The 21,696-nt window shown below is 39.1% G+C and overlaps 1 protein-coding gene across 1 annotated transcript in view; it reads right to left on the reverse strand.

The window, feature by feature from the left end:
- Positions 1-599: 599 nt before the first annotated feature.
- Positions 600-21,696, reverse strand: part of SIM2 (SIM bHLH transcription factor 2) — a 55,651-nt gene continuing 34,554 nt past the window's right edge. The window contains exons 7-11 of the mRNA XM_042867990.1: positions 18,790-18,896; positions 12,271-12,418; positions 10,301-10,469; positions 8,914-9,322; positions 600-2,096 (exon numbers count right to left, since the gene is read on the reverse strand). Of these exons, the coding sequence (XP_042723924.1) occupies positions 1,369-2,096; positions 8,914-9,322; positions 10,301-10,469; positions 12,271-12,418; positions 18,790-18,896 (1,561 nt within the window). The 3' untranslated portion in view covers positions 600-1,368. The remainder of the gene's footprint in view (positions 2,097-8,913; positions 9,323-10,300; positions 10,470-12,270; positions 12,419-18,789; positions 18,897-21,696) is intronic.

Below are 21,696 nucleotides of genomic sequence, written 5' to 3' on the forward strand. Positions count from 1 at the left end.
GCACATGAAGACTGTTTGGGGAAGCAATGGAAAGACAAACTGGACAGACTCATCAGTAAAACATTCACAGATCCTATACGTCTCCTTATTTCCTGGTTTGCAAACATTATGGAGAAGTGAAAAAAGGGGAAATCTATTCTTAGTAGGCTGGACAAAATTCAAATGTATGGCATATGCCTTCTACTTGCTAGTTTATTGGACTAACTGAGACATGTGCAAAGTGTTCACTTCAAAACACTGAGGTATCCTGCTCTACTTCCAGTGCAATCTTGCATCTTGTGGTTGTGCAATGACTTCAGACTTTTCTTACTGAGATTGTCCATTGACATAATTTGTGAAGTGCATCTATCAGTCAAATAATGAATCTTACCTTCGTGTTGACAATGAGATTTATGCTTAATGAAGTCCAGTGTGTTAAAAGCTGAACTTTTTCAAATTCAGAAGGCTACAAATAATTTTAAAATCATGCTTAAATGTTCATTATTCCCTTGACAATAAAGAGAACATTTCTTGTGCTAAGATTAAGATGTTATTTTGACTACCTGGTTTGAATAACAACAAGTCCTTATCCCAAAATATTGAGCAAAATACACTTTTTAGAAGTTTCTTTTTCTTATTATACTGTTTTTATTGAGGAATATCTTTAGCTCCTGCTGTGTGATTTGTGCCAATTCACCATGACAAGACCTGTAACCTTTTAAATACATACCTTTTTATGTATGAATTTGTCACAATACCATCACTTGTTAAGATTAATGGTGGCAGTAAAAATTTCTGAATACTGAAAAAAATGTGTGATAAGTAATAAATAAGCATGTTCCAAACTTAATTATGTTTGGTTAGTACAACTGTATTACAGATACTAAAAATCACCACTCTTTAAACAAAGTTCATTTGTCAGGACGTGTAACAGATGGGCGGGTAGCTGATGTAGGGTTTCACACTTTGTCAAAAATACCTAATCTAGAGTGTACAGTTTATGATAATGATAACAAAAAGAAAATAATAATATCTTGAATGTGTTTTGAGAAGGAAGGATTAAGGGAAAAATTGTTCTTCATATAAACCTCTGCATATAACACCTATCATTTAATTTTGTTGCACACTATAAAATAACAAAAATAAGATCTGCAACAAATCTTCTCACTGGCACCAGAGCTTAAGCTTTGCCAACAAAGCACTGAAGCGAGATGTATTCTTTTTTCCTCGCCTGGAAGGTACTGTCACACATGTCTTGCCAGGAACACACAAGTCTGTCCCTCATTGACCTTCAGCTGTGCTCAGTAAATGTAACTATGTTTTCTCATGCTTTTTGGAAATCATTACTGTTTGGCTTCTTAGTTAAATGTAAATACTCTTTTACTACTGTCACCTTCCATTGGCTATTATTACAGAAGTTCCAATATAATGGGGTAGTGTCGTTTCCTTGTGGGTTTCTGGAGAAGAGGCTGATGAGGGGCTTTGGTTTTTGTACATAAACGTATTTACTTCCTCAGAATTGTATCCATAATTTTCTCCTACGTGTCCCGTTGCTGTACATGATGAAGTTTGAAATGTGCCATGTTTGGCTAAAACATGATGATAATTTAGAAGCACAAATGGAACTTGTCCAGAGGGTCTTACATCCATCACACGCTCACTCTCAGAGTCGTGATCAAGCTTCACAGTCATTCTCTCATCACTGTCCAGTTCATTTAGGCTTGTAGCATGGTGACTAATATGCCCATATTTGGGTTCCTTCATACAAATCCGTCTTGTTTGTTCATACACTGCGGGCACAGGTAGGAGATGACTTAATTGTCCTAAAGCTTTAGATTGGAAACATTCTGATTTTGGCAGCAAAGAGTTAGCAACTGAGTTTGAAAAAGAGCTTTCATTAATGCTCATTTTTTCTTGTAGGTCTCTGTTAAAAGCTAGCTTGTTTTCTTCTTTAATGAGATGGTGAGGTGGCTGAATCCTGTTTTCTATTTTGTTGGGTTTCATGATGCTGGAATCATAAATCTCTTCTTTGTATCTGCTGCCTGGCATAGGTGCTGTGCAACTTGTAAAGTTGTCAGAGAGAGCATCTTGGTTGTATCTCCTGTTCGATACGGGCACTTGGGGGAAAGAAAAAACATGTTAATTCCTGAAGACAAGCTCATACAATAGTTGGACTCTGACAAATTTTATGGCTGAACTGTAATACCTGTTAGGTTTGGGTCAGATCCGAGTCCCAGTAAAGACATCAGAAACATTCCCATTTGCCTCAGTGGCTTTGGATAAGCCTGAGACACTACTGAAAGGTTAGAGAGCATTTGGAAAGACACTCGGTGTTGAGCAGTTCTCAAAATGTTTTTCATGCTATGCAAAGTGCTTCTTTTCACTAAAAAGCGTAATTGCATAATTATTAATCTCTGTTAATATGGTCGAATCAGGAAATTAAAGCAAAGAACTAAATAACCACAAACGTGACTCACAATTTAAAAACCTCAGACTTAGTAAGCTCTTTTCAGAACTCAAATAATTTATCAAAGGAAGGATGATATTTCATCTTGATAAGTCTTTGCTTTTTTCCTTTGGAAAAACGGTAACAGATATTAAAAATGTCTATTGAAAGGCAACAGAAATACTTCATAAGTAATGCTGAATCTCAGCTTTAATGTAGTGAAACTGTTTGAATAATAAAAGCGTGATCTACACTATACGCTGAAAATATCCACATGAGACTAAACTGGATGTGCAATGAAAATAAGATGATAGATTTTAAAATTTTAGCAGGGTGTGAACCTAGCGTATCTGTTCAGGCTTCTTCTCTAAAATATATTGAGAATCTTTTCTCTGAAGCGTTTGTATGCTGGCTAAACTCATTTAATTGTTTGAATTGTTTTTGTCATTTTCTGCTTGGCCTACATGATGTTTTCTTTTAGTACAGTGTTATCAAACAACAAATGATAAGAGAAAATGAACTGTTTCACTCCTGTACAGTATGGCTACGATTAGGTGAGTGCTGATGTTCTGTGCTGAGTGTTTTGTATGAACAGTTTGGCAGTCAAACTACTCCTACAAGGCGTATTTGAAGGTTTGATGTTAAATGTTCAACGAGGCACCAAGTTTCTCACGTTAAACTTAAGCTGAATTTTTTGCCATGTTCACTGAAAGTCCTGAACAACCTAAATGCCTTCTGTAAAAGGGATTTTCTGTTTTCCTAAAAATTTTATTCAACATCTTAAAAGTTTTGGAGTTCCCCGTAGTAGTTGCTGACATAACTGCACCCGCTAATAATTAAATATTCCCTGTGCTATAGTAGACTGGGAAAACCTTCGTGTATAACAGAGGAAGCAGAAATAGCTCAATTGTACCTTTCTTACATGCACAGCTTCATTAATTTCAGAGGGAGTTGCACCACATAATTAACACCAGAATTTAAACAGAAATCTGGATCCAATTTCTTCTTGATCAACCCACAGTCCTGCAAGAAGCAACAACTTTCCAGTTCTTGTTTTTAATTTCTGTGCAGCCATTTTTGTACCAAGAGGTATATGCAGGCCTAACTAAACTGAATTCTTGTCATCTGTGGAAAAATGGCCCTGCTACATCACAGATCAAAACAGGGACTCAGCCACGTGCTTGAGTATAACTTAGAAACTTTCTAAAAGTATAATTGTATTACTGTAATCTTAACTCCACTTTTGGCATTCTTGTTATTAAAAAAGTCACCGTCTGAGAGTTGCTGATATATAACCAGTATGATTTAACTAAGCTGGAATACGAGTTTTGGTGTTTTTCCCAAACTTGATGCATCTGCTAGCCATGAGTTGGTTCTCATTGCATCATGAAGTACTGTTGCCTCATGGCTCTGCTCTCCTCCCTGGACAAAAGTTTGTCCTTTCCCATTTTTAGAGCCCGAGCTTGTAAGAAGCTGAAGCATCACAGCAAACAGTTGGATGTAGTCTTTTTATTTCTTTTTTATTTAATCTTGAATTCTGCTCAGCTGATGGCTTCTTTTGTGGTCCAAGAAGTAATTTGCATACTCAGAGATTTACAAGGTATATTATCCTTTTTTTTTTTTTTCCCATCCTGTGCCTCGAACATGGTTTTCATCTCCGATGTTGAGGAAGAAGGTAAGCATTTGGTTAATTGTTTGCAGGCTTCCATTAAAGTTGTCAGCACATTTGTGGAGTTAGAGCAGACAGTTAAGCAGGACAGCAGTGCAGCAGAGCACAGTAGTTTTTGTCCTCTTCCATTCAGAAGAGTTGGCAGAGCTGGACTAAAATCTGCTCATCTTCCTTTGCAGATAAAAACCCAGAAGTGACCTGGGAAGAACTCCTTGCAGGGAGTTTTGTCATACACAAAGACCCACCGCTCTGTGCTGCAGTGAAAGGGCAGTATCCTCGGGTTGCTTCCAGCCATCCAGCACATGGGCAGTTATCAGGGTACCTGCCTCAGCCAGGTGCATTCTGTTCATTCTCACTCACTGGGCACCCTTTACAGTTGTCAGTGCCAGTGCACTAATTTGGGATGCTTCCCAGCCCATTCTTCTGGCAGGGGAACTCGGCTGTGCTGAGTGACAGAGCTATTCTGTCATATTCCATATGTTCCATAAGACCATATATCATACAAGAGTGATAGTAGCTTCTAGAAGGCCCTTCATACATGCTTACACCACCTCCATTCATAGCAACTGACAATTGCAGCAGTGAGCTCTGTCCATCAGGCATCATGTCACTGCTAATTCTCACCAAGCAGCCCTGCTTTCCCACTTGTGCATTGGGTGCAGCATGCTCAATGGGCTTTTCTGGCAAGTTTTATGGCAGACAGTCAGTTATTGACTATAGACTATTGTCTATTTGGTGATAAGAGCTCACCTTCCCTGCCAGCCTGCTGAGAGTTCAGCATCCAACCACCCAGATGACAACAAGCAAGGTTACTCTAGAAGAAACTAGTCTGTAAAACATATAATATGTATGCATAGTTGCAGTATACAGGAGTAGTTTTCATCCTGTTTAACCTGGTGCTGTAGTGAGGAGTGTTCCCTCCTGACTTTCACATAGTGCCGTTAAAGTCCTGTTGGTGTTCAGTATGGGAAAGATGCTCTCAGAAAAGATATTCCATTCATAAACATGCCTTTGTCTGACAAGAAGTGTCAGAGTCAGTTAAGATGTAGAGCCGCTCCTTGTTTTCTCATTGCCCATAAGAAATGACAAAAAGACATCTTTGAATCAACGAAGAAAGACCAGTACGTAGAATAGACCTTCCTACACTTGGTGCGTGGTCCAGGCAGCTTTGAATCCAAACTTCAGAAAACCTTGTCAGTTTTTACATCACAGATGAAGGTCTCTTCATGCATAATTGTCTTGCATAATTTTTCTTGGGCTTTCTGAGCTACGTTGATCTCAGAAAACTATACTCCTGACAGTTCAACGTGATGCTAAGCTTCACGTGAGTGGTACAGACTGGCTAACAGCATGACTTAAGTGAAGTGTGGATACTCTGTACCACAGTAGCAGTGTAACCATGGAAGTGTACAAAGGAAACATCCCTGACTACAAAGATGGTTGATTTCTCTGAAGAGATTCTCTTTTCTGATGAGTAGACCAGCTGGAATAAAGTGGAAGAAGTTTCAAAACCAGATTCTGAGGCAGCAGCATCTGATTTGCAGACGGTTTTATCTGCTACGTGCTTTTCCAGGGCTTTGATGGCTTGGCATAATCATCTTAAAATCTCTGATCTCTCCAAAAGACACTATTTTCCATAGTAAAAGATGTCTCTCGCCTATGGTATTTTTGGCAGATGCCTCTGTGGATGTGATGTGTAATAGACCTAGCATCCAGCCCGGTTGCCAGATGTCATATTTGGCATTGCCTTTGAATTGAAGATAATGATGCTAAGCAGATCCTCTCTGCTTTGAAGCTTACTAGCTGTCAGTTCGTCAGTGAACCACTGGAAAAAGCAATAGTTGACAATGTAAGGAAGATCAGATGCCCCTTTTAACTCAAAGCAAAAGCTGCTTCCAAAAGTTCAGATTTCTCATTTGCCAGCAGCCTCAGCAAAAGTACAACAGGACTAATTCTTCCTTAGAATGAGTTAAAGCCCAGAACAACTAGAGATAAATCCTCTGTGTGCAACAGAGGTTGTTTTTTTCTTCCCTTTCCTAATGCTGCCTGTGAACTCCAGTAGTGATCTCTCACCAGGATTGAGTTGACTGTAATCTTTTTTCCCTTCTAAACAGCAAAAGTATGAGGGATCTTGCAGAGAATTAGTCATATCAAGTCACTTTTCCTCAATTCCTTAATAGCTAAGCACCCGTTAAAGTAAAGTAAATCTCTGCTCAAAAGAAAACTCGCATATTCCAACTTAAGCAACAAAAGTAGAAATAGAAGTGATATCACAAGAACTGCAGGTATCAGAGCTCTGTTTTTCTGGTCATGAAGAGATGGTGCAGCTAGGCATGCGTGATGAAACTAAAAAAAGCCAGCAGTTCCTTGCATTGATTTGTTGGGAATTTTTTTTTTCTCTAAACAGATTTAACAGTATTCCTGTGGAATCCTTCTGGCTTCACGTATGTAATGGGAGTTGTCTGCCCACATCACCCAACCAATGGTAAATCGCTTGTCTGCTTCTATGCTCAATGGGCTTTTCTGGCAAATTTTATGGCAGCCAGTCAGTTATTGAACAGTCAGTTTTACAGACTGTTTCCTAAACAGGCTGTTCTTTCCATATCCATTAGCAGTGTATCAGATCAGCAAAGGGGTGGATCTGCTATCTCAGCCAGTCACACTGCCCCTATTAGTCTGGAAGCAGAGATGAAAAGCTGGGCTTCAGTACACAGGGACAGCTTTGTTCCTGAAGACTCGCTGGGGGTAATTGGCTTTGAACCTTGTACTTATCCTTCTTTCTTGTCCACAAAGATACAACACCTTCAGATAGGGCAAAAACATTTCTAAAACATCTCTTCTAGTTCAAAGCTACTCTTTATCACACCCAGCCCACAACACCAGCAAAAGGAAGTCAGCACAGTAGAGGAGCCTGGGCTCAGAAAAAAAAAAAAAAAAAAAAAAAAGATTTAACCTCTCTGTACTGTAAGGAAATCTTAATTATCATTCATTTTCAACCTAAATGCAAGACAGTGAAATGCTACTGTCAGCTAAGGGACATTAGATGGTCCTTCAAAGGACAAAATCCTGGACAGAAGTTACTCTGTGGGAGACACTTTCAGTATCTGATACCATCTTCTGTTTTATGTTACACGTTCATATTTTAACATCAGCGGATGTACCCTTCAGATCTGGGATATCTAATGATTTATCCTCATGTGAATAAATCTACTACTTCCTCCATCCTGTCCATAAGGAAGTTAGAAGAAAGAAACTTTTCTAACTTATAATTTTATGTCAATCAGTCCAGTGACTTTTAAATAACCAAAACAGTGTACGCAGATAGGTGTAATGAGAATGAGATCTAAAGATTAGAGTGTATCTTTAGCCTGTTCAAATCATTTATAGCTGTGCATGGTTATTTCTTATTGGTTGGCATCTCAGATGTCAGTGTTTTCAGTGTTTCCTTCAAAGTATTTAAGCTGACAGTCTGTATGGAGAGATGATGCAGGTGATCAGGCAGGACCATTGAAGACATTTTAAATCAAGCAGGTAGAGAGTGCATTTCATTCACTCATTCCCTGTGGTGACTGAAAGGTAAAGACATTCAGATTGGCTTCGTATTCAGAAAGAACAACCTTCAATTTTTATGGAAATGGATTGTGTTTATTTTAATTTCTGTATGTGGACTGAAGTGCATTTGTTTCTGACAGCAAAACGTGGAGACAAACTATGCCAGTGTTAAAGGAGGTAGTATCACTACCATGTTCTAAAAGTGATTCTGGTGATTGCATTTTTTTTGATGCTTTGATAATAGAACCATGGAATCACAGAATGGCTCTGTCCCCTAGCCACCAGATAGGGCTGCCCAGGGCCTCATCTATCTTGGCCTTGAAAACTTCCAGATACAGCGCATCCACAGCACCTCTTCTCAGCTTGTGCCACTACCTCAGTGCCCTTTGAGTAAAGAATTTCTTTCTAATACTGAATCTAAATCATAGAATCATAGAATTGGTCACATTGAAAAAGACCTTAAAGATCATCAATTCCAACTGCAAACTAACCGTGCTACCCCATACTCTATTCTCTTTAAGTTCAAAACAATTACCCCTTGTCCTATCACTACACTCCCTGACAAAGTCCCTCTCCAGCTTTCCTGTAGATTCCCTTTAGATACCAAAAGTCCCAGTAAGGTCTCACCAGAGCCTTCTCTTTGAGCTCAACAAGTCCAGCTGTGTCAGATTTTCTTAAAAGAGAGCTGCTCCAGCCCTCTGATCATCCTCACTGTCTTCCCCGGACCCTCTCCAACAGAACCATTGGAGTCCCCAGAGCCGAATACAGTATGCCACGAGAGAAGAAGAAGAAAATCCCCTTTCTCCATCTCCTGGCCACTCTTCTTTTAATACAGGCCAGGTATGATTGGCTTTCTGGGCTGCAGGTGCACAATGTCAGCTCACCTTGAGCTTCCTAACAGCCCCAGGTCCTTCTCCTCAGGCCTGCTCTCAATCCATGCCATGCTCAACCATCTTGAATTTGCTCCAGCTCAAGTGCAGGACCTTGGCCTTGTTGAACTTCATGTGTTTTCCATGAGAACACCTTTCAAGCCTGTCAAAGTCCCTCTGGATGGCAGCCCTTCCCTCCTAATACACCAAATTAAGTTCTTATGGTAAACAGGATAAACATGTAAATACTATAAGCATACTAGATGTTATGTTTCCATGTTTGTGATTTTCTACATTTCCTAACCATCTTGTATTTCCTATTTTCAAATTACATTTACAAATATTTCCCAGACATTCCAGAGCTTTTCTTTTCCTTTTTTTCTTAAAGCGACACCCACCTTCATAACTCTGTCCAAGATTATGTCGGATGATGTTCACTGGCTGCTCAGGAAGATTTTTGGATGGTGACTGGCTGTTGGATACCAAGGAGTTGGCGTAATGCCACTGGCATTCTCCATTTGTCTGCAGCGTACTCAAGAAAAATCGAGCCACTTCACAAGGATTGCCTTGAGATTGCCCAAACTTAGGAGGCAGCATTTGCTTTTTGCTGCTGAAGACATGAGAGTCTACAGGGAAGTGTCCATAATGGTAAGAGAAAGGCAAGCTATATGACGGGGCATATAAAAGTTCACTGTTTTCTGAATGAAAGTTTTGTTCTTGAATGGTGGCAGCGTTCACTGCAGGGCTGGATCGCCAGTTTCCCACCTGGCTGCATTCCAGTTTGTCTGTTTGGAATGAGCTGTATTGCTGGGGGAAAGAAAAAAAATGAGGGGGAGAGAGTTAAATGACTAACTTTAATATGAAACAGCATAACATGTCATAAAGGCACCCAAAGCTGGGCCTCCTTGAACTGCAATCTCACTGGCTAAGAGGACTGGCTTGCCATGCATTTAAAATTCTTTATCTTCACTGTGGTTTACCTTCACTTAACACAGAAACAAAGAACAATTTTGACATCCTAATGTTAAGGTTTTATTTGATAATTTTGCCAGTTGGATTTTAGCTAGTAAATGTAGGCAGTTGCAAATAACAGAGAGCATGAATTTGCTGCAAAGCACAGGAAGTTACTGATTAATGGAGTTACATACCATGAATATGTTTTGACTGAAGTGTACGCGCTAGCTTCATTCGGTACTTTTATAAGATAATAGTAGTCCCTCTCAGCGAAGCCTTAGAATGTCTCATGTTTAGTATCAGTTTCACCAACCCTGTTTCATGATCTTCACTGTTTCCCTTCCCATCTAGTTCTAACTCACCCAGAGACAGTGACAGATATCCCAAATCCCATCCCAATTGTGTGTTTTCTAGGACTCCTTTTTATGAAGCCTTCTCTGGCAAAAGGAAACTGCCAGTATCTTTGTGACATTAAAAAATCTGCGCATCAACAGTGAACGAGATGCGTTCTACCCTACAACTGTCCTTAATACATTGCTTTCCTTTCTTTTTTTTTTTTTTAACCAAGAAAACATGTTGGGTTTTTTAAGGACTTTATATCCTCCAAATCCAAAAGTCTTTCTGTTTGCCAGCTTGCCAGTGTTGTTTTGTACTGCTTGTGCTGTCCACCCCAAGAACAAAAGGTTCGCATTGTATGCTGGCCTACAAGGGAGTTCCTGCAGAAGAGCATACTGTAGTCAGTTGTACAGTAAGTTCACCTACAGAGGATCTCTATCCTGGCTCAAGGACTCTACCACAATAACTGCAGGTAAATATTGCCAAGAAAGTTACCTGTTGTGGATAAGGCGTTGTTCTGAGTTTTGCCTTCATTTTGTTACTTTTGGGTTTTACTATTTTCCTTGTTTCCTGCGAGGTAGATACTGAGTTTCTGCATGAAAACTGTGACTTAGAAATGGTAACCTGGTCCAGTGACAACTGAAGCTCCTTATACTCAATATCTCTGCAAAAGAACAGACCAATAAATTGCATATTCAGACATACCACAAATATAAAATAGCTCATTTGAAAATACGTATTAGCATTCACGATGTTTTCATTCTTCTAAGATTTTCACTGAGTCTGCTCAGCTGAGGATGCTGGCAAGCAGTAAATTTTACAGTCTGACTGTTTTCATGGGAGTCTATCACAAACATTCTGCTGGGTTAACAGAGTTGACATCTTTGCACTAGATGTCCCTGCTCTCTGAAATTATTGTTCTCAGCCATCTGTGGTACTCTGTATTTTGGAATCATAACCACGTCAGCTGATAGGAAGACATGGATCAATTAATCTGTCTCCTCAGTCAGGAGCTGGTCTCTTCCCTGTTCTCTCAGCTTGCTCTGAGGAGAGGCAAAAGAGCAGTGTTCCGTTCCCAACAGCACAGTACCCTTGTAGCTAGACCAGAGCAAATGCAATGCTGTTTTTCTGACAGTCTCTAGAATTTAATTTCTCCACTGTTGTGTTCAGTTTCATTTGTTCTATATACAGGGCAGACTTCTGTACAAAAGAGGATAAAAAGCAAAACAAGAGCAAGCTGTGAATCATCTACTGAAACATAAATTAATATATTTTTGATGAGTAAGTTGTCTTCTCTGTTTTTGTCAGTAGAAACAATGGAGTATATTTGTGAAAGGAAAACTAGAGGAAAACCTACTTCTCTCTCAGTTCCTACCTAGAATTAATTTCTATCGCTTCTTGGTGAATAACGTGGAAGTAAATTCAACTCAAGATTATGCTCTTATGACCCTGGCACAGTTTCCTCAATCAGTGCCCCAGCTCCTGGAACTCATGCTGGCTGTGGGACTGAGTATCTCCTTGGTGCTGTTATCTCACAGCAGTACAGGAATGAGTGTAGTACTGCCCAGTGTATCTATCAGGGTTGAATACCTATTTTAGGCAGGTTAAGGTAATACACTGTGGTTGCTAGCTCTTATGCTTCAACTCTTCAAGACCAAGTAATAGATACAGAATTATAATACACAAACACAAATGACCCCACCTCACATGTCATGCAAACACAATTTACTCTGATGCAAGTTAAGAAATGAACAAACCTAGACAAAAGAGTGTGTAGTTCCTTGCCTTCTTCCACTGTTGTTCAATCCAATGGTGCCCACAATCTTTTTTTTTTTTTTTAACAGATAGTTTTTTTCAGGCACAGTCTATTTCACTATTACTTATCCCACTTATCCCATGTGGATTTCTGTCTCTCTTAGGCTTATATCATGATAAGAGTTTTGTAATACCTTTGTGGCTTGAACCAGAAATCAGAAATAGCAGGCCCAAAACATTGCACATTCACAAGCTCAGTGGGAGCTGTTTGTCATTGTGTATATCTGTTCAGCGCAAGTGAGGGAATCCTTGGTTATCCACCTATCCCTTAGAGGAGTAACATTTTCTACTATCTACTGTCTCATGAACTGACACTGCGATCTCTGCTAAGGAGCACTGTTGTTGGGATAGCACCACTGTTGTTCTGACAATAGTTGCAGAACTGGGATCCAGACCTAACACAAATAGCTACCAGTGGTACTATGCACTCAAACATGCAGTATATGAAACAGTCATCATAAATACAAGCTTTTTTTTTTTTAGCTCAATAAGCTTTTATAACTAAAACAGGGAGGATATCAGGAGAGCACAGTGGCTGAAGCATGCAAACACAAAATGATAACGGAAGACACAAGTAAAACAAACTTAAAGGATTTAAGTAATGAATCAATTACCGGTAACAGGTAATGGTACAAAGTATTTTGACTTACGTAAGGACATAATTGACACTCACTATGCAGTGAGGCCGTGATGAACGGCTGTTATGGACAATAGTAGCGTAGCTCTGTACCCAAACCCAGCCTCCTTGTTTGGACAGTAGTCGATAGTACTTGGTTGTTACTTGGCCTTTCACCAACACTGTGAGTAAAATACAAAAAAAAAGCATTTCACATTGCTTGGAGTTAGACCTAGAGATTCCCTGGAGAGATTTATTTGCAAGGGAGGGACTTCTCTTCCTCCTCATCCTCTCTTAGACTTCCTTCTCCCACAGAACTTCAAATAACTTATTTGCACAAGCGTCTACCCTACTCCTTTATATAGTTTCACGGTGTCACATTGCTGTTTACAAATAGCATGTTGTGAATTATTTAAGTTTGTTTTCCATTCTTCTCCAGTTCACCCTACTTTTTTCCCCGCTTATGCAAAAGCGTTTTCTGTTTCTAATCCTCTGGCTGAAAAGAAGAAGTTCAAGTCAGCAGAAGTATTTCAAGTGGACACAACATTCTAGTGTATTTGGAAGAACTTTCCGTATTCATTGCTTGAAAGATAATTGTGTATTTTGCTGTGTATTTTATGCTATGTTGCTATGACCCTTCTTTCTCTGTGAGCTCTACATTTCAAAGGTTAACTCTAAAGAGCAAAATTAAAATGCTCTTCAGTTCTTAAACACGCAAAGGAAGGTGGGGCCAGAGGGATAAATCAGTTATCAGATAGATTTCACTAAAAATGTAATCCTCTAAACAACCTGAACGCTCTATGAACAAGAACATTTTTACATAAGGCTATGCTAGAATAAGAGTTGTGTGGCATCTCTAAATATTTAATTTACCCACAAATGTCTCTGGTTCATTGCCAGGCATTTATCTTATGATTCACCAGAAGATAGTTAGCAGCCTTCAACTGTTCTTTTTCTCTTGTGAAAACCTAAAGTATTCTAAAAGGAAACCCCATCTTCTCGCTCTCCCATGCAATCGTTCACTTTAAATTAGAAAATAGTCTTGACACTCAAACTATTGCAAGAAAAAAATGATCTTTTTAAAAAAAGATTAATAGCAGAAATTCCTTGTAGCTTTGTATAATACATGACAAAGGAATCAAGTTACTGCTTACAAATGTAGAGTTTGTATTACACTGAACTCTTTATCAAACCTGAGTCTACTTTTGTGCTCTCAGGATATGAGCTTGGTGAAGAAGCAGATATATAATAAGCCTAAAAACCAGCAGTTTCCTTTTTCAGCCAACTCTACTAGAGCAAACAATTACTTGAAATAAAAATATACAGACTTAATTAGCATTCATATAAGATTCTTCTGACAGAGAGGGCATCCAGTATTAAGCCAAGAACAAAAAAAGTGAAGTGTGTGATCATTTTTTATTTGTTTTATTTGCTACTGAATCATATGGCTATCAGTCATCACTGGAGTTGGCTTTTTTTTTTTGTTCACTTCTTACTTGGGAGAGTGTACATCTGTAACTTCAATACTAATTAGAGATTGCAATAATGTGGATAATAAATAGCCCCACGGAAGACTGACAAACAGAAGCAAGATTTCTTCTTGGTAAAAAGCCCTTTAAGTCTGTTGCATATGGGTGCTCTCTCTGGACAGTTTGCTCTCAGCAGAAGATAGAGCATAATTAGACTTTTCATCAAATCCAGAAAATCCCCCTAAGAAAATCAAGCTCTTAATTTTTATAGACAGATCTTTCTGGAAACATTAGTTCTTCTTCCATTGTCATAGAATCATTTCACAGAATCACAGAATGGATTGGGTTGGAGGGGACCTTAAAGTTCTAAGTTCTAAGCTGTGCCATGGGCAGGGCTGCTCCCCACCAGCTCAGGCTGCCCAGGGCCCCATCCAACCTGGCCTCGAGGGATGGAGCACCACAGCTTCTCTGGGCAGCTGTGCCAGCGTCTCACTGTCGCTTCAGCAAGAAATTTCTTTCTAAAATCTAACCTGAATCTCCCCTTTCAGTTTAAAGCCACTCCTCCTTGTCTTATCACTATCTGACCATGTAAAAAGTCGATCCTCCTCCTGCTTATAAAATCCCTTCAAGGAACCAAGACCTCCCCAGTGCCTTCTCTTCTCCAAGCTAAACAAGCCCAGTTCCCTCAGCCTGTCCTCATCAGAATGATGCTCCAGCCCTCTGATCATCTTTGTGGCCCAACCCAACAGCTCCACATCTTTCTTGTGCTCGGGACCCCAGGTCTTGACACAGTTCTCCAGTCAGGTTCTCACAAGGGCAGAGCAGTGGAGACAGTTCCTATCCCCTTCCTGCTGTCCATTGCTCTTTTGATGTTGCCCAGGATACTGTTGTCCTTCCAGGCTGTAAGGGCACGCTACCAGCTCAAGTGCAGCTTATCATTCATCAGGATCCCCAAGTCCTTCAGCACAGGGTTGAATTGTAGGATATGGCACCCGTTTGTTCAGAAATCAAGAAGATAAATAAAAACATCTTGCAGGACATTCAAAAACCAATCTCTGCTAACAACAAACTACTGCTGTCTAGAGTTTGAAGTTTCTATATACGAGATTTTACCTCATACTTGCAGATGTTCTTTCTCATGCCTGCATTTCTACGCAGAATACTCAGGTGGAGGGTGATAGAGGGTGCATATGCACAGATATTGAAAAAAATAATGGGGAAAATGTATGCAAGTTTATAAACAAACCCACAAAATATATAGACGTATATCCTGTTTAAGTGCAATGTATCTCACAAAGATAAACGTGTTGCGCTTGCTACTCAGCAGTCAGTGTAACAATGCCACAGAAGCCTGTTCTAAAAATATTTGTTAATAACCAATACTGTGCCTTGAAATCGCAATGTTTCTTGTGGTTCTGTATTCCAAATTTTACAGTTCTAGAAAAAGGGGCTTATATTTTTGCCCAGATCATTTAACATAATTTTTCTAATGTGGCCTCCATCCTTCAAAACGGAATCTAATGGTCTGATGTTTTGCTAGCTATCATGAAGTTCATCCAGATGCTTTGGGATCAGTTCTGACCTTTCTTTCTTTCAAATGCCTTTTTATTTTTTTTTTAAATCCCTGTTTTAGCTCTCCAGTTAAGACAGGACTGTAAAAGATGTAAAAACCACCGAGTACTGCAGTGTTCCACTTTTCTTCCTAATTACATGGATAAAACAGTATTTCTCCTGGGACAGGGGGAGGACTCTGTGTCTACTGCATTTTTAGCAATCTGGGGAAAGTCTGACCTTGACTAAAAGACAGTAGCCGTGCTTCCAATACAGAAAATAAGGTTAATTTCCATTTGACTCTTTGTTAAATTATCCTTATTTGATGCTGATTGGGAAACCTCAGAAATGGGAGTGAGGTAAATCCACTACCAATAAAATCTTCAGACTTCTTGGTGGCCTCCACTGCAATGGGATGGGAAGGATTCAGTGGCTTTACCCTTGGCTCTGACATGTGCAATTTGTAGCTGGGTGTTCCTCTGTTGTGGTTCTCTCCTCATTCACCAGGCAAGCTGAAAAAGGCATTGGGCTGGCTGGGCTCCCCTTTTGGTCTATCACAGATGTCTATTTTAAAAGGCTCCAGCAGGCTCATAGGCATATGGCTGGGAGTTGCCAGCCTACACTTCAAGATATCACTAAGAGAAATGAAATTCTTGGTTCCATGCTGAGAGCAGTTATTGTTTTAGTGTCCCTGGCACACACAGCCTTGTATGTCAGCAGTCCAGCTCTTGAGCAGTGTGGTCAGGGGATGGTGCCCTAGTTCTTTTGCTCTCTTAAAAACTAGTGCAGTTCTGCCAAAAGGTCTGATTACTGTGGAAGCAATAGCAAAGGCAATGCCATGGACAGTAAACTGTGTTCTTCCACCAGATAGGTTCTATAAATGCATAACTTGTGGGAAACAGCAAATCAGTTTGGGCATGACATCAGCTGGGGCTACGGCTTTTCCAAGGCAAAGATGTGACCCTTGTACAAAACTACAAGGTGCAAAGAGCAATGATGCTAAAACATGTGGGATGCTCAAAGTCTTCTTCACAAAAAGATGATGGTAGAAATGAAAGGATTTCTCCAAAGCCAGAAAAGTATCTTCTATACTGGAATAGAGGAATATTTTGCCTGTACTAGAACAGCTTTTCTATCCTGCCTACTAGAATGCAAGATTCTAAAAGGCAAGGACTCATTATTTGTGTGGCCACATTTCCCCAGTTGCAGAGAAAACACTGTGCATATTGATGGTGCTATAGAAATAAATAACACTGTTTCAAACATCAGAATCTTTTTCATAGAGCTGGAAGAAAATCAAATGTTTAAAACAAGAAACGTTTTTTGCTGTCAGCAAACCTGAGGCAAATATTCACATGTACATTTTCCTCATAGTCTGTTGTTCTTGTTACACTTCTAACTTGTTCCTCTCAGATTCCTCTGTTTTGTTCTCTGTGCTACCTTAACTTAAAGTTCACAAGCTTCAGGTCTCCAGTTCAGGATTGTTGTTTTTTCCCCTCTTAGAAAGAGCAATTGGTTACACTGCTTTACATTGCTTTTCTTCTTTCCTCTTTCTTTTTTTTTTTTTTTTTTTTCTTCTCCTCTTAATACCCTTATTAGGTGTAAGACGTTTCTCTCCAGATTTCTTCATCAGATGACACTTAATCATCAGATTGTTTTATTGAATGATACGTCAAACCTGCCAGAGTTTTACTGCTCATGTTCCTCAGACATTTTTGCTGATGGATGGTGGGGGAGTTATAACAGTGCTCCCCAGAGAAAGTTTGTACACTTTACATCTGTTTTAATAATTCCTATTACTTAGTATTTTGACAATGATTCTACACTGTTCCCACTGTTGACCAAGCTTTTTTTTTTTTTTTTTTTCTTTTTGCTTCTTGGTATGTAGCTTCTTTGAAAATTTCATGAATTTCTATGTACATATTTTCATGTTTACATATTTCATATTTTTCTTTTGATTTTAAACTTTTCAATAACTTATCTTTGTAATTCTGGTAGAGTAGCTAAAGAACTGCTTTTAGTTATTCTGTTTGGTTAATAATGTTTTTGGTTTTTTTTTTTCTTTGTGTGTGGTTTGGTTGTGGTTTTTGAGTAATTGAATAAACATAATGTGTCCCTATTTAGAACACCAGTCATATACAGGTCAAACTAGTAATCAAGCTACAAGTCTGCAGTGCACACAGAGCTATCCATGACTCTGCTCTCAAATGGACAAACTGCTGTCCAGAGATGATTGCAGCTAATTGGAAGCATCTATATAATACTTGACATAGGTATTTTTTAACAGTTGTGACAATAAAGTATGATTTTGTATAGGTCAACATTCACCACCAGGTGCAGAAGTTAGCACTACTAACCCAGTGGATGCCCCCAGTGAATGTGGAGGAGATCATTACACACTGCAGCACAGAATCATAGAATCTCTCAGATTGGAAAAGACCTTCAAGATCATCAAGTCCAACCTCAACCTCAGCGTAGTACCCTAACTCTAACAACGCTCCACTAAATCAATCAATCATGCCCTGGTCATTCTAGTTTTTAGGTCGTAAAGCAAAATCTTCAGTAACATTATGGCAAATATTAACTTCCTACAAAGGTCAGCTTCTGCTTTCTGTAGCATACTCTGCTGTCAATAGAATCCAGTACTTGGAAGTTCAGCACAGATTTGTGCCAAATACAATTACATCCTCCTTTATTTTCCAAATCCTCATGAACGGCCCAAAGTAAGGTGAAGAACCAACCTCAGTAAGCCTAAAGAAGGATTTGACTCCAACTGCTTTCAGTCCACAGGAACAATCTGGAGAAAAGTTCACTAATAATTGTTTTTTGGATTTCATCTTTGCATTGTATGGGTTGCAGCAGAGTGAGCCAAATCCAGATTTCAGCTATTCCCTCAATTTGCTTCTCAAATTAATGCGCTACTGAATGAACTACTTCCCAAGTCCAGATGTTTGAAGATATGATTAGCTTCTCGGTTTGCAGATGGGGGATTATTAAACATGCTTTTTTTTCCCCTGACACTCCATTCTCCAAACCTCACCCACAAGCTACTAATGAACATTAATTTTAGGATTTTGGGGGTTTACATTCACTTCAAACATGGGCTGTTTATTATAAACATGTTTCAGAGGAATGGGGAGCTGTTGCATAATTTTTCTTCTAACAGAGACTAGTAAAGTCCAGATTTTCCCCTCTTGCTCACTCAGTTGCTCTTTTGTATTTTTTTTTTTTTTTTCCCTTTAGGAGTTCACCACCCAGAATCAAGTCCACATTTTCAAAAGAGCTCAGATCCTTTAAGTCAAAGATAAAAGTAGCCAGATTCATATTATTTTCAGAAGCACGGCATATTGAGTATTTAGCTTACTTGCAGAAGTAATGGTTTCCTTAAGTGATAGCCAAGCACTTAAGAAAATCTATCTCCAGTCAAGGTTTTGAAAGATTTCTTTTTTTTTTTTTTTCCAATGTAGTGCCTGTTGCCTGCAAAACTTCTCACTCTACTAAATAAGTTTCAGTCTACCATTCTTATTACTTACACAGATGATGAGCATATCGTAAATGGAACACATCACAGCCATGAACATGGTGATAGAGGGTTTTTTCTATCAGATCTTGGGGTTCATATCCAGTTAATTCAGTCACTCTAGAAAAGGAAGATTCCATATTAAGCAAAATCTCCAGGAATATTCAGTTTTACAAACCTAGCATTTAATTGTGCCAGCAAGTCAGGTACCTAAAAATGGTGGGACAAAATATTAGTTTTGGAAACAGAATCCTCATCTTTATAAGAAAATAAACCCTCTCAACCCAGCCAAAGCAAGGTGCAGTTATTCCCTGGCCAGCCTTACACATACACAGGAAAAAGAGTTCTTATTTCAGCTTTGGGCTTTTGCCACTGCCCTGCATGATCGTTTATACAAAGATCCAGTTGAGGAGCTAGTCACGAAACAATAAAACTACTCTTGTACACCACTGACAAATTTTCATTCGCTTTTGCAAACATACAAGTGTAGCATGTATGTCTCTCCATAGAGACTGTGATCAAGTCTATAAATAAATTCCAGTTAATGACTAACAGAAGAAGGAAACAGCTTATTCCAGCTGAAAATGTAGGAAGACGGGAGCTATGAAGATCACAAGCTAAGAAAAGGAAAGCTGAAGCTAGATTTCAGAAAAACTTCCTCACATGACAAGAAGTGGAAGAAAAATGAAAGGGTTTGAGACAGCTGCATTTCTGCACATGTTAAAGAATGAGGCTACCCTGCCCAGACCTATATGAGGCCACACCCGCAAGTCACCTGGGAAGCCAAACTTTATGATTCAAAATGGACTTTATTTATTTAGTACTGTTCCTTGAGAAGAAAAAACTTAAAGTACATTGTGCAACTTGGCCATAATTTTGTTGGTGTGCCAAGTGTTGCTGGGTTTTTTTTTTATGCTGTCGTGGGCTTTCTTCATCTAAAGCATCTATAGCAGACAAGAGGTGCTATGCAAAGGTGCTATACATGAATAAGCAATGCAGTCCATTGGCAAGTGATCTGTAGAGTAAAATGGTTAGAGCTGAGGATATGGAGCTTGAATATCTTAATTTTGGGACATTTTCTTGTGACTAACTCTAACTGAAAGCTTTGTAGCAGTTGGGGTGCCCTACACGTGTTCCTGGAGGTATTCTTCTAATTTAGTCTCATCTGAAATTCACCCAGTTAACATGCCTAACGCATCTTCATGACATGAACTGCTGTGCAGTGAGTGGAAATGGTGGGGACCTTTGCTTCAAAAGGATGCTTCCGGTTTGAACTAAAATACTAGTGTGGATAAATTCTATATCAAGGACTGACACAGTAGCATCTACAGAAAGGAATGCAGAGATCTCAAGCAACACGTGTCACTGAGGGTTGCAGATCATGCAAACTTCCTTTTCTTTCTTTCTTTCTTTCATTTATTTATTTATAACTACTGTGCATCTTATTTACTCTTGCTCTAACACTAAGTAATCACATGAACTGCACAGAGATTTACAGTCTATTTGAGACACAGTGGGATTCTTCTGAAGGAAATCAGAAAACAAAAAAGTAGTAACCAACCAACCAAATAAACAAACAAAAAAGGCCCCATGCCTTCATGGTCTAATTCATAACTAAAGCATTTCAATCTCCTATAGCTATATGGGAGAAATGAAGCTATACCTTCATCTGGCAATGTCTTGCCTCAGGATTTGCCAACACAGAATGAGCACTTGTGATCTGTTTCCATAAGACTCTATGTGAACATATTCACGTGCTTCTCTTCTCCAATGTGCCCTGTCCTTACTAGCTTACAATTCTGGGGGCCCAAATTCTTGCTTAAGCCTATCAGCATAGTAAAATAGCTGGTATAAGGTCCTGTTTAGATTTCCACGTCCCTTCTGAATTTTCTGCAATTTTCTGAGGGTGGCAGCTCATCCTTCTTACTTAGTTGGTGAGTACAGAGACAGTTAATCCAAATACAAACAAACAAAAAGCCACAAACTCAAGCCAGGTGTGAATTTTTCTGGAAGTGCAGCCTTACTTTGAATTTGGTCTTCATATGCGCCAAAGAATTTTAAGATTTATAGGAACACCCAAACTTTCAAAATCTTTGAGTCTATAAATGAACCGCTTAACTTCCTTAATGCAAAAACAACCCATCAGAAAGTCACTGTAGGGAGCTTGGGCTCTGAGGGTTGTTGTGTGTGACAAAGCATAAACAGAAAGAAACGGAGCTTGGCCTAATGATCTTCCTTCTAGAGTACCTTAAAGCCTTGTAAAGTATATGGCAATTTAAAAAAAAAAAAAAATGGTTGCATCACCAAAATCAGAAGCTACATATCTCTCTAAAGGAGAAAAAAAACTGTCTTCTTTTTTCAGTTACCTTGACAAATTATCTATTGCACGTTTTATGTTGTACTGAGTATCCAGAAAGACTTGCCTGTTTCTTTTTGCGGCTATAACACTCGCCTGTCTGCTCAATGACTTACAGCTAAAGATCTAGCAATTCTTTTTCTTGCACAGATACCAGAAGAAAACTTGAAACCAGTTTTGTCTTATTCCTAGTACACTCCTAGTCTGAGAAAAAAATAATTTGGTTTGCTCAGCTGGGAAAGCAAAGGGCTCTAGTAGTGTTTAATACTCCTAACCGTCCATACACAGTTATGTGTATGGATGATACCCATTTGCTCTTTGATAAATACAGCTATGCAACAGTACTGGTTATTTCTCTGCTCCTGTCAACACCTCTGGCTATGCTGTCTCCTTTGAAGACACTAATACCTTCAGGCAGTTCCTCTTAGGCACATCATTTTCCTTTTTCCACATGCAAAGACATGTTGCTGAACTCTTTGTACTTCTTTGTAACTGTTACACTAAGTAAAGCATGCCAAGAAAAAAATGCAGAAACAACCAGTTCTTTGTATTTTAGCAGCTGAT

Source organism: Lagopus leucura, unplaced genomic scaffold (genome assembly GCF_019238085.1).
Source record: "Lagopus leucura isolate 7727_CA_CO unplaced genomic scaffold, USGS_WTPT01 Super-Scaffold_100001, whole genome shotgun sequence".
NCBI lineage: Eukaryota > Metazoa > Chordata > Aves > Galliformes > Phasianidae > Lagopus > Lagopus leucura.